The 12,400-nt window shown below is 37.0% G+C and overlaps 1 protein-coding gene across 8 annotated transcripts in view; it reads right to left on the bottom strand.

Moving 5' to 3' along the window:
• The window catches only part of FOXJ3 (forkhead box J3), a 159,565-nt gene that overhangs the window by 12,499 nt on the left and 134,666 nt on the right, over window positions 1–12,400 (bottom strand). For all 8 annotated transcript variants that reach the window (XM_034962680.3, XM_034962674.3, XM_034962691.3 and 5 more), the window contains 4 exons: window positions 10,094–10,222; window positions 5,892–6,066; window positions 2,314–2,724; window positions 318–419 (listed from right to left, as the gene is read on the bottom strand). In XM_034962680.3, coding sequence (XP_034818571.1) covers window positions 318–419; window positions 2,314–2,724; window positions 5,892–6,066; window positions 10,094–10,222 — 817 coding nt within the window. The remainder of the gene's footprint in view (window positions 1–317; window positions 420–2,313; window positions 2,725–5,891; window positions 6,067–10,093; window positions 10,223–12,400) is intronic.

Below are 12,400 nucleotides of genomic sequence, written 5' to 3'. Positions count from 1 at the left end.
AAATAGCAAGACATAATTTTTTTCAGCTCTCAAAATTTCCACTCACTCCACTTTATGGTAGTGATTTATCCACGCAATGAAGAATGACCTTTTTAAATTATTCAAAGCCCAATTATTTTAAATGTGGCCAAATTTCTTTCAGAACTTGTCTGTGACCCTCTGCTATACCAACTGGCCAAAATTATTATGAATTTTACCAACTGCAAAAGAAATGCTATATAAGATGATGTTTATTTCTACTACAAAGAAAGTTATAATCTAGCAGAGAAACAGGATCATGTGTATTTGGTTATATGTCAAAAAGAACCAACACTTACCTTGAAACTGTGAAAGGTCTACATCTGACCAATTAACACTGCTGGCAATTCGACAGCTTTCTTTTAGCATATCAAGTGTCGCATACCAATCATTTGAAACACCTATAAAATATTGACAACAGTGTAATTCCTGGATGGTGAAAGGGTGAAGTGTGGTAAGGGAAAACGATGAGCTGCCCTTATTCCTGAAATTGGCTGATTCTTGTCCCGTCTTACAAGGGGATTTGTACCCATTATATCACGTGTTGGGCAATCTGCTCTGTGAGACAGGCAGAAAGGTATTATTTCTCTCCATTTTACAAATAAAAGAAACTGAACCAGAGAACTGACATAACTTAGCAAGGTTATCATGATGAATCTAAGACTTGAACCCAGGTCTTCTAACCTCCAGTCTAGCAGTTTCCAAATTGCCACATCACCTAGTAATATCAAACTTGATACTGCTCTTTACATTACAGTACCAATAAATGAACAGATAGGAAATGTCACACAAATCTGTATTTTCCCCTATATAAAGTTCATTTTCCTGTCTTCTTATGACCTTAAAAAACTCAAGAGAGGCAGGTTCACATTTAGAGGCAACACACAGTACAATTTAATGCAATGACTTAACGCAGGTGGATTAGATCATATAGTAAGAGTAAATGCTTCTTCCAAGGCAACCTTAGGAGAAAAAAATTTAACACAGTCCCCCTGCCAAGGTAGTGAAGGAAGAAGGGTGAGATCTCTGTAAGAAATGCTGATGAATCCACGTCAGGGCATTTTTAGTCAGAAATGGTATCCTCTGGTATGACATCAGAAGAGTTTAAGACTCCATAATCTGTATGTCAGCAAACCAGTCATTAGTCAGAGGCCATGCAGCAAGAGTTACCCTCAATGAGACAGCAGCGCTGAATAGAGGAAGAAAATTCTCCATTCAGTGACTGCTGTCAAGCCACTGTTTCTAGGACCTCCCCCGGATGGATGAAGATAAAGACCAATAAAAAGGGCTGGTTGGTTTGCTTTTGCTACATCAAGGCAACTCTTGGCTATATCAACTACTGGCTACTTGATTACAAAATTCTGCCAATAATGGATTTTTAAAATAAACAATCAACTAGAGACAACATGACCCTGCCATGAAGCAAGTCGTAACTTAGGAAGAAATTTGTTAGGTGGGAGGGGATTAAACTAATATCCAAATGAGCCACGAACATGCAAGTCTACCAGACTCAGATCCTTTAGTTCAAGAAGAACTTCATGGATAAGGAAACCAAGGTTCAAAGGAATTATATGATTTAAGTCACTTAGGTAATACAACAGCCAAAGCAGTACTAGAATCCAGATCTCTTGAGGTAAACACAACTCAGGTAGTCAAAAGGTCAGGGTAGGAAAAAGGTTAACTGAAATGAAATTATGAGCAGGAACCAGGACATTTGCCATGACTAATTTGTTGTTGTTGTGGGTAAGAGGAAGAGGAGGCTCCTTTAATAAATAGTGACCTGGCAAATAAAAATAAAGCAAACTCTGCAGCGACTAGGTGAGCAAACCCTACCCACTTAGCAAATGTCTGCTAATTTTAGTTCTTTTAGAATAACTGGTGTTATAAGCTTTGAAGTCAGACATGTCAGAATATAAACCCCAGTTCTACCACTTACCACAGTATGATCTTAAGCAAATTACTTAAAATTCTTTTAGTTGCACTTTTCCTATATATAAAATGTGGTCATCTATACTTGATTTGGCAGGATAATGTAAGATAATGTATCTAAATTATAAACAAGAGTTAAAATAAAAACCTGCAAGGGTTGCTGGGTTTGCCTATGTTGCCACAATAAATTTTAATCAAGAAAGTCGCCAGGTCAGTCTATGAATTAAATGAGTTACAACTATAGGATTATAGCAAGGAAACAGATGTAAAGAGGTTTTGGTAGTAAATACTACATGAGCTCTAAATAACAAAGGACAGATCCTAATTCACAGTTAGCCAAACACAAGCCAGGAGACAAAAACTTACCAGAATTACAGGATACCTGTTGTGGGGGTGCCTGATGTGTTAACGTCTGATGCTGATGGTTCGGATGGTGCTGTATGTGTTGATGTGGAGAGGGATGCTGGGGGTGAGGGGACTGGAGCTGGCTGTGTTGCTGTGGGTGTGGCGCTGGGTGTGGGGAACGCTGCGGATGCTGCGGTAAACCATGCGGTCGATGGGGAGGATGTGGAGATGGCTGTGTGTGCATCTGGGGGTGAGATAGTGAGACCTGTGCAACCGAATTACTGCCTGTGGTGTTGAGGCCACTGCCATGACTGTTGGACAGGCTGCTTTGGTTGCTGTGTGGGTGAGTGCTCACTGTACTGCTGGGAGAGTGCTGATAGGTACATGAAGTGTGGGACTGCTGGGAAGATTCTGAAGGGATGTTCATCAAACCTAAAAACAAAGCAAGATCATTTATGGTCAGATTTCTGTTGTATTTTATGACAAACATTTGTAAAATTATTAACATAACAAAAGCATATGATGCCAGGAAGCAACACTGGTTCAATTTAATAAGTGTTAATGCAACATCCACTGCACACTAGGCTCTGTGGTTATTGAGAAGAAATATAATGCCCCACCCTCAAGTGGAAGAGAAAGACAAGATTATGACCAACAATTTAAGTACTAAAGCTAAAGTATACAGAGGATTATGAAAACTGCTCCTTGTCTGTTCAGCTAGGAGGAGGCTGAAAATATAGAGAAGCCTTTCTTTTAAAGACAGTGCCTGAACTGAGTCTTGAAAGATAAGGAAATGTTCGGGGAAAAGTGGGAAAGGTGTGGGGGTCACACTCAGGATGGCTCTCTGTAGGCATAAAGACCAAGGCTTTGATAGAAGACCGCACAATCTAAACTAAATCTCGACTGGCTAATAGTTTAAAACTTTTCCAAATAGGTAAAAGTAATGGAAAGACAAAGGAAAAGAGGAAGTTGTTTATGCCAAATAGGGAAGGGGCATAGGCTGCAAGCTGGAACATGCCTGTGAGCACGTCCAGCACAAATATCTCAGTTAAGGTACAAGGACATAGAATGTACTACGTGCCTGTGAGCATGTTTAACAGCTACACAGGATAGGGCCCAACAAAAAGTTATTAGCATAAAGTAAGGAGGCTTAAAGGAAGTTAGTTTTTAAAAGAAACTATTATTTCTAACACTTATGATTTACTCTTTAACAAGAAGGGAAACTATGAAGAGGAACTTTTTACTTTCTACATAGTGAAGGTGTAAGCTGCAGGATGAGCTCTGTAAATGTTAGCTGCCATGATGATGATTAAGCCAAAAATGCTTAATGTTAAGGATAATTTATGTTTGTTCTCCAAGTAGTTAGATAACCTTACTGCAACATTTGGTTCTATGTAACTAGACTATTTTCAAATCCTAAAGGGTAGCCCATGCAATGTTATGCTGAACCAAACATAAAAATAATTTTATTGAATGAAAAAAAAACACAAGATAATATCAATCAATAAAAGAATCAAGCTTTTTAAAAAAGATAAAATTATTCTATTTGTCATTAGTAGTAAAACTGTATTTGTGTTCATTGCAAGATAATCTTAAAAGCTACCAAGTTTTACAGGCAGAAGAGTTAATAAAAGTTCTTGCCTTGGCCCTAGAAAATAGTCACATATAAGGAATCTATAGGGTTATTACTGTAAGATCAAAGAAAGCAGTAATTTATCAATTTTCAATAAAATCCTAGCATTTTACAAGGGAACCAAGGTCTGATCTGTATCAACATTTTCAATCTCAAATTATTTTTAAATAAAAGAAAGCAAAATATCTCTCCAGAAGCCCAATATATAAAACTGATAAGTATAATATAGTTTTTTTTTTTGAAGGTGGGGAAGGAAGCTTACTAGGTCTACCTCTGCATCTGCACAGTTCTCCTCCTGCAGTCCCTAAGATCTTTACAAAAGCCAAGGCCTCTGAAGAGAACAATCTGAAAATCACTGATCTAATCCAACCCTCTTTATTGTACAAATGGGGATACTGAGGTCCAGAGATGAGAAGTAAACTCAGTTGACTTAATGGCAGAACCTGGACTAGAACCCAGACTTCCTATCGATGTTCCTTTTTTTTTTTTTTTAATAGTGTGATGGAATGCAATTATGGGCTTCAGAAATTGTCATCATTGTTATTTCAAAGCCCTTATTTTTCTATTGTGAATACCAAGGTTGGATTTGCTTAGCAAAGTCTTCCATCAGTTCTTTTTATACTTTTATAGATAAAAAATTTAAAAGTTGGAAAACATATGAATCTTACTTTAAACTCAAATACTAACCAGAAAAAGCCATTTCACATACATAACATCAGTATTCATCAATATAAATAACAGTATATAACATTAACTGACAGTAAGTATTAAAATGCAAACAGTATAAAGACAAGGATTTCTGTTCATTTTTGTTCACTGCTATGAACATGTAAACTTTCTGAGTTGGGGTGCCACAGTTTGAATGTATGTGTCCCTCCAAAATTCGCATGTTGGAACTTAAACCCCCAGGTGATGGTATTAAGAAGTGGGACCTTTAGGAGGTAATTAGGGATTAGGCCTTGCAAAAGGGGTTGAGAGAACTAGCTACTTTTTGCCCTTCCATGTCGTCTGCCACATGAGGACACAGCGTTCAGCTCCATGTGAGAATACCGCTAAAAGGCATCATTTATGATGAACAAGCCCTCGCCAGACACCAAATCTGCTGGTTCCTTGATCTTGAACTTCCCAACCTCCCAAACTGTGAGAAATAAATTTCTGTTGTTTATAAATTACCCATTCTAAGGTATTTTGACACAGCAGCAGGAAAGGAATAAAACATGGGGTGTAAATAGTTAATGTGCCAAACAAACAAGTAATTAGGAAATGCTTCAACAGTAGAGTTCCCAACAATTTCTGACAATTCATCTCTGGGGAAAAGATACTGTGACATTTTTACCCTCTGATTAAAATTAAACCAGCAGCTAATGGGAAGAGAACACATTATAGCAAGAATCTACCATTTGGTCAAGATGCAACAGTGTATCTCAACTAAAGTCACTTTTAATATTAAAATCTGACTTAAGTATATCGTGTACAACAATGACCTAGCGTTTACTAGTAGCTGATGTATTCACTTCTAAGTGCCACACTCAAAATCACAAATTTGGCGCTACCACATTCCGATAGTTATCTCTTTTTGCTAATACCAGTCAGAACAAAAGCAAGGCACATCTATTCTCGTGGTGCAACATTCACCACTCAAACACTTCATATGCCAGATATCACTAATTAATTATAGTAGTGTTTCCCATATGGTATAGATGCAGTGTCAGAATTCTTTAACACAGTGTTCCTGGATGCCACTAGTAAACAAGTAAGTAGGCATGCAACATAAAATTTATCTGCCATTTTTGTGCTATGATATAAATAGAACACAGTAAAGGCACAAAGGGCAAACTACAATTACCTGATTCTTATTGTGATGATAATATTCTAAGATTAAGAGTATAACAGCTGCCATGTGAAATAATTTAAAAACCTTTTTCCAATAAAACTTTGTTATAAAAAAGATTTTAAGAAAACTTACCTTGTTGACTAAGTGACTGCTCAAAAACTGACTTATAAAGGCTCCGAAATGAGGCACTAAGATCTTCAAAATTATATTCTGAGAAAAGTAGTTGCTTGTCTCTTTCTGGAAGGTTGTACTGTGGTTGCTGCTGAGGAGTTAATGATTGAGAGACTGATTCTGGATGGCTTGTCACCTAACATTAAAAGAAAACACAACTAATTCAGCCTCTCTACTAATTACAATTGGCTTGTTATATAAAATATATAACTGAAAACAGTGTCAACATTGGAATTCAAAGAAAATAACTCTTCTGTCTTAGGCTTTCCCATCCTCTGTTAAAGCATAATGGACAGAAAGCAAAACAGCTAAACTGAATCTTGAAGAACTGTAGAAGTCTAACCCAACCTCCATACTTCACAGAAGGAAAGAATTCAAAGAAGTTAAATAACTTGCCTCAGATCATACAAATAAGTGATGAGTTAGGCCTAGAATCCTTCTAGCCTTTCTGTAGAATCTTCAATCTTGATTTCTACATAAGGTATTTTATCTCAAACTCCACTAAGCCATAAAACTACTAACATTTCTTTCATTTATTCAATTAACTTTTTAGTATACAAACCCAAATACTGTGATTACTATGAGTCAGATGTATGGCTCTGCCCAAAGCAACAAGGAGCTTAAATATGCCTAACTCTTCACTTCCAGGGAAAACTTATCTTTAAAAGCAGGAAAACTAGAAATAAAATCAATAAAAGATAATCATCTGTATTTCCTAAAGACTACGTACTACATGAAAGGATGGTAAACTACCATTTGTTTAGTGTTTTGAAAAATTAAGGTATGAACATTGACTAGAAACTTACGCAGTCATTAAAAATAATGCTCATAAGGAGTCTGCAATAACGTGGAAAAATATGAATTTTTACATAGGAAAATGGCTCCGCCACTGGCACCCTAGTGTCCTTACACATCTCCACACAAACCATATAGGCAAGGCTCCATGGCAGGATGACCTAAGCCTTGGTGGAACACCCTGTGATTATCCTGGAACAAGTGGTTTTGAGGCGAAAATTCTCATCTGCCCTTATGTCTTGTAGGAGATGGCCATGGGGCAGTTACTCATCTACCTTTCTATTTTGCCAGAGGTTGCCAAGAAACAGTTTCTCATCTACCTCCCTGGCTGAGTGAGGCATGGGACTTTCTGCCTTACTCCCTTAGGGTACAGCTGCAGGTTATAAAACTGCTTAATTGCACTATGGAATTTGTTCCTCTATTACAGAGTGAGCTACTACTCGAGTAGTCTGTCATTTGGTCCTCTGTTTTGGTACTGTCACGTGGGATGTAGGGAGCTGACACCATGCTAACCTGGTTTATACTGTCTGTATAAGTAATAAAATTATCTCAATCCATGTGGGCTCATTGTGGCCTTACAGGATCAAACTATACAGATGTGATAAATCCAACCAGCAGCTGCCACTGCACTGTTGCTTAGGGACCGCTCGACCATTTGACACCTTGTTGTTGAAAGAAAGTAGCAGGGCCGGGTGCAGTGGCTCAACGCCTATAATCCCAGCACTTTAAGAGGCCGAGGCGGGCGGATCACCTGAAGTCAGAAGTTCGAGACCAGCCTGGCCAACATGGTGAAACCCTGCCTCAATTAAAAATACAAAAATTAGCTATGTGTGGTGGCTCACGCCTGCAATCCCAGCAACTTGAGAGGCTGAGGCAAGAGAATCGCTTGAATCTGGGAGGCAGAAGTTGCCATAAGCTGAGAACACACCATTGCACTCCAGTCTGGGCGACAGAGAGAGACTCCAACTCAAAAACAACAAAAAAAGCAGTCTACAAAGTCTAGCTTTAAACACGGCAGTTTAACCCTCTTACATTTATTGGCACAACGAACATGTTAGCTGTGTCTGTCATCTAGTTCTATACATGCTTCTTTAATTTGTCCTTTTATAATGTTTTGTGATACTGGACTGTGTGCTTTGCTTTCTTTTGGTCAAGATTTTTTACACTTAAATTACTTCAAAAAGCAACTTAAAATCATTATATCTTTGCTTAGTTTGCTTCAATGTTCCAACTGGTTGTTTTATAACTTCACTTTGTCATTATTATTTAATTTAATTAATCTTGATCACGGGTAAGTAATTTTTTTCAGGAAAGACACATGAAAACAAGGGCAGGATACTTTCTAATCTCTGCATATCAAGGAATGTCTTTCTCTTGCCTTCACATATGAATTAAAATTTGGGCATAATATTTGTTATTCCAAACCCATTCCCTCAAAACTCTGCATACAATGCTCCATTATCTTCTGGCATTTAGTAGCATCAAAGAGAAGCCTGAGGCCAGGCATGTGGCTCATGCCTGTAATCCTAGCACTTTGGGAAGTCAACAGGGCAGGAGAATTGCTTAAGCCAGGAGTTCGAGACCAGTTTGGCCCACTTAGCAAGATCTTGTGTCTAAAAAAAGAGAAAAAAAGAGGGGGAGGTCTGATTTGTGTTTCTTTATATATAATTTACTCATTCTGTTAGAGTATTTTTATGGGTAACTACTTATGAAATTTTAAAATTTGCCATAATGTATCTAGATACAGCAGTCCTTTGGTATCCACGAGGGACTGGTTACAGGAACCCCAACCCACTAGGACACCAAAATCTGCACATGCTCAAGTCCCTTATACAAAATGCTGTAATATTTCCATATAACCTATCCTCTCATACACTTTAAATCATCTCTAGATGATTAATACCTAATACAATGTAAACAGTTGTTAAACTATATTTTTTTCTTTAAAAAAAAAAAAAAGAAAGAAAGAAAGAAATAACAGTCTCGCTCTATCGCCCAGGCTGGAGTGGAGTGACGTGATTACTCCTGGGTTCAAGTGATCCTCCCTTCTCAGCCTCCTAAGGTGCATGCCACAATGTCTGGCTGTTTCATTTTTTTAAGACAGGGTCTCACTATGTTGGCCAGGCTGATATCAAACTCCTGGCCTCAAGCAATCCTCTTGCCTCAGCCTCCCAAAGTACTGGGATTACAGGTATGAGCCACCTCATTCCAGCATGTATTTTTTATTGCTGTACCTTTTTTTTTTATTGTTTTTTGTTGTTCAAATATTTTCAATCCAATGTTTGGTTAAGTCTGTGGATGTGGAACCTACAGATACGGAGGGCTGACTGTATAGATTTTTTCCCCATTAATTTCTTCTAGAACTCAGTAACCCTTTAAATCTCTATTTCTTCTGAAAACTGCTTCTATAACAACTTTTTCTTCTGCAGGGACAACTATAATTCTCAGTTCTCCACATTTATTGTCTTCTTTTACATAATTTTTATTCCATTTTCTTTCTTCTCCATTGTGGGATAATACTTTATTTTTTTTTTACAGAGCAATAATAATTTTGCAGAGGCAACTTTTTCCCTACATTCAATGTGAATTTTCATTCTGCTACGTTTTTCTTTCCCGTGTGTTATTTTCTTTCGGGTCCTTCCCTTTATATCTTTGTCCCGTGTAAGTTTTTTCCTATTTACTCATCCTGGAACAACAGGGAGTGACCTGGTAAGATCAAATTTACACTGACAATGTGGTGTGTAGCTCTTGGGCTCTATTATCTGCTCACTGAGGAAGACAGTTGCCAGGTAATTTGAAAAGAAATAAGAGATAACCTAAGACTCATGTTCTTGTAATAGGTAACAAATTAGCATAGGAGCAAGAATACATACACACAGGTCCCTTTATAGCATGGCTTTTCCCCCCCTGGATCCAAACTGAAAATACATGAGTAGTTAACAATTGAGTGTACCAGGCCACCCTAACCTCTGGGGTTTACAGAATTCCCTTCTCAGATCTACAGCTGGAAACCATGTTGACACACACATCTTCTAAGCTCTAAGAAGTACAGAATATCACCAACTATCGCTCTACTAAACTAAAGTGCAATTTTTTTCCTGTTCCAATTGCTTTTCTCTTGGACACAGGACAGAATAAAGTAGACCAAAATCTGTTAACACTGCACAACCATTTTTTAAAAATCTAATATGGTACCAAATTAAAACACTAACAAGCTACAATCTCCTCTTTGATCTACTTACTAAGTTAATAAATTTATTAGTGAGAAAAACATACCTTTATTTTTAAATTTGCATTTCAATTATGTTTGGTTTAGTTTTAAGTACTAAATGGATAACTATTAACATGTTAACTTCATCAAGACTTACCGGTGTATAACTATGCACACTTCCAACACTGTTCAAATTAACAGATGCCAAACTCTGGTCTGAGAGACTGTTGTTAAGGCTACTGCGTGGGCTATCACTACCATCCTGATCAGTGTTATACAATGTTACCTAAAATGAAAAAAGAAAAATGACAATTGAATATAAGGGTACTTCTTAAGCAACTCTGCAAAAATACAATTGAGCAGGCATACGGCAAGAAGAAAAAAATCTCAGTGGCCTTTCCCTAGGTGCTCACCCCAATTCCATGCCCCATATGGCTAAGTTCGTGTTCATCATAAAATAATTTTCTCAATACTCAAACTAAAGGACATGTCTTTCAGAGGTATAGAAATTTAATTTATAGCATAATTTACTAGGTATAATTAGCCCATAAACATTTAACAAGAGAGGAATATAACAGATTTTTACTTTATTAAATATTTCTATAATGCATAAATTTTTGCTCAGGCTTTAAGCAAAATTACTGTTCTATCAGAATTTTAGAAATCAAAACGAAGCACATACAAAAAAAAGATGTTTTTTTTAAATCACAGGCATCACAGTATTTTTAATACTGAAGATTGGAAACAACTGTTCAACACATTTATAAAATCATAATTATATGATCTAACTTAAAAAATAATATGCTAATATATGCATTAGATGTGAAAAACTGTCAAACTGTTGTTAATGGTTATCTAGAAGGGGCTGAGGATTCCTGAAGACTTTTACATTTGTGTATATTTTTACAGTGCTTGAGTTTGTCTATAAGTATTACAATTTTTAATTAGAAGCAAACAAACAAAAAAAGGTATTTTTGGAATAGAAAACTAGCCTATTTGCAGTGAGCCAAGATCACACCACTGCACTCCAGCCTGGTGACAGAGCGAGACTCTGTCTCCAAAAAAAAAAAAAAAAAAAAAAAAAGGCAAATATAAAGGAAGAAAAAAAAAAATACATATTATCACGAATAGGAGTTTTGACCTCATGGACTCTCTACAAAGGTCTCCGTTACCCAGGCATCCAGAGACCACACTTTGAGAACCACTGATACACTGTATGACCAGCACTCTAGAAGCTCATGTACTCTCCCATTCATCATGCACGTCAGTCATTATCCATCCATATCTCCTGTCCCAGGTAACCACTTCTATCACTATTGATTGGTTTTCCTATTTTTGAACTAAGTATAAATGGAATCACATAGTGTATATCCTTGTTACAAGGCCTTGTTTTCTATTGCATTAATATCTACTCTTAATATTTATATTTCCTTCTTTCCTTTTTAAAATTCATTTTTTTGTGCAACAGAGCTTTATTGTTTTATCATTTATGTATTTGGAAGTATAAATCCTCCATGTTTTATCCTTTTCTTCAATATTTTCTCTTTTTTTCTCTTTTCGAGACGGAGTCTCGCTTTGTCGCCTAGGCTGGAGTGCAATGGTGCGATCTCGGCTCACTGCAACCTCTGTCTCCTGGGTTCAAGCGATTCTCCTGCCTCGGCCTCCAAAGTAGTTGGGATTACAGATGCGCGCCACCATGCCTGGCTAATTTTTGTTATTTTTAGTAGAGACGGGGTTTCACTATGTTGGTCCTGCTGGTCTCGAACTCCTGACCTCGTGATCCACCCCACCTCAGCCTCCCAAAGGAGGCTTTGGGATTACAGGCATGAACCACCACACCTGGCCTTCAATATTTCCTTTAGCTACCGTTGGTCATTTAGATTCTCATTTTTGTTTTACTATCAGCTTATTTTCTACCCACCTCCTCTCTCCCACAAAGAACATCTGGACTGGAATCACATTAAATTTGTGTATCAACTTTGGAAAAACTGTCTTCTTTACAATAGTCTTCTGCATGAACATTATATAATCTATGTAGTTTTCTTTCAGTAATTTTTATAGTGTTCTGTGTAGAGCTCATCTTTCATTTAAGCCAAGATAGTTGATGTTTCTGAATGCTAACATAAGTGTTATCTTTTAAATTTTATTTTCAAACTATCTGTGGCTAGTAGGCAGAAATAAAATTGATTTCTGAAGAGAATTCACTAAATTCACTTATTAATTCTAAGGCTTTATCCGTAGATTCTTTTCAATTTTCTGTGATCATCTGTGGCAACTTTATTTCTGTCCTTCCAAACTTTATGCTTTTTATTTCTTGTTTGTAACTTCTAACTGGCAAGGACCTCCAACACGATGTCAAATAAAAGTGCTGATGGCAAACATCTTTCTCTTCTTCCATACCTCAAAGAGAAAGTTTTCAGTATTTCACCATTTAATATAGCATTTGCTATATGCTTCTTTGTAG

The sequence above is a fragment of the Pan paniscus genome, chromosome 1 (assembly GCF_029289425.2).
Source record: "Pan paniscus chromosome 1, NHGRI_mPanPan1-v2.0_pri, whole genome shotgun sequence".
NCBI lineage: Eukaryota > Metazoa > Chordata > Mammalia > Primates > Hominidae > Pan > Pan paniscus.
The sequence above is the reverse complement of the archived record's forward strand: the minus strand, read 5'-3'. Positions and strand labels throughout refer to the sequence as shown.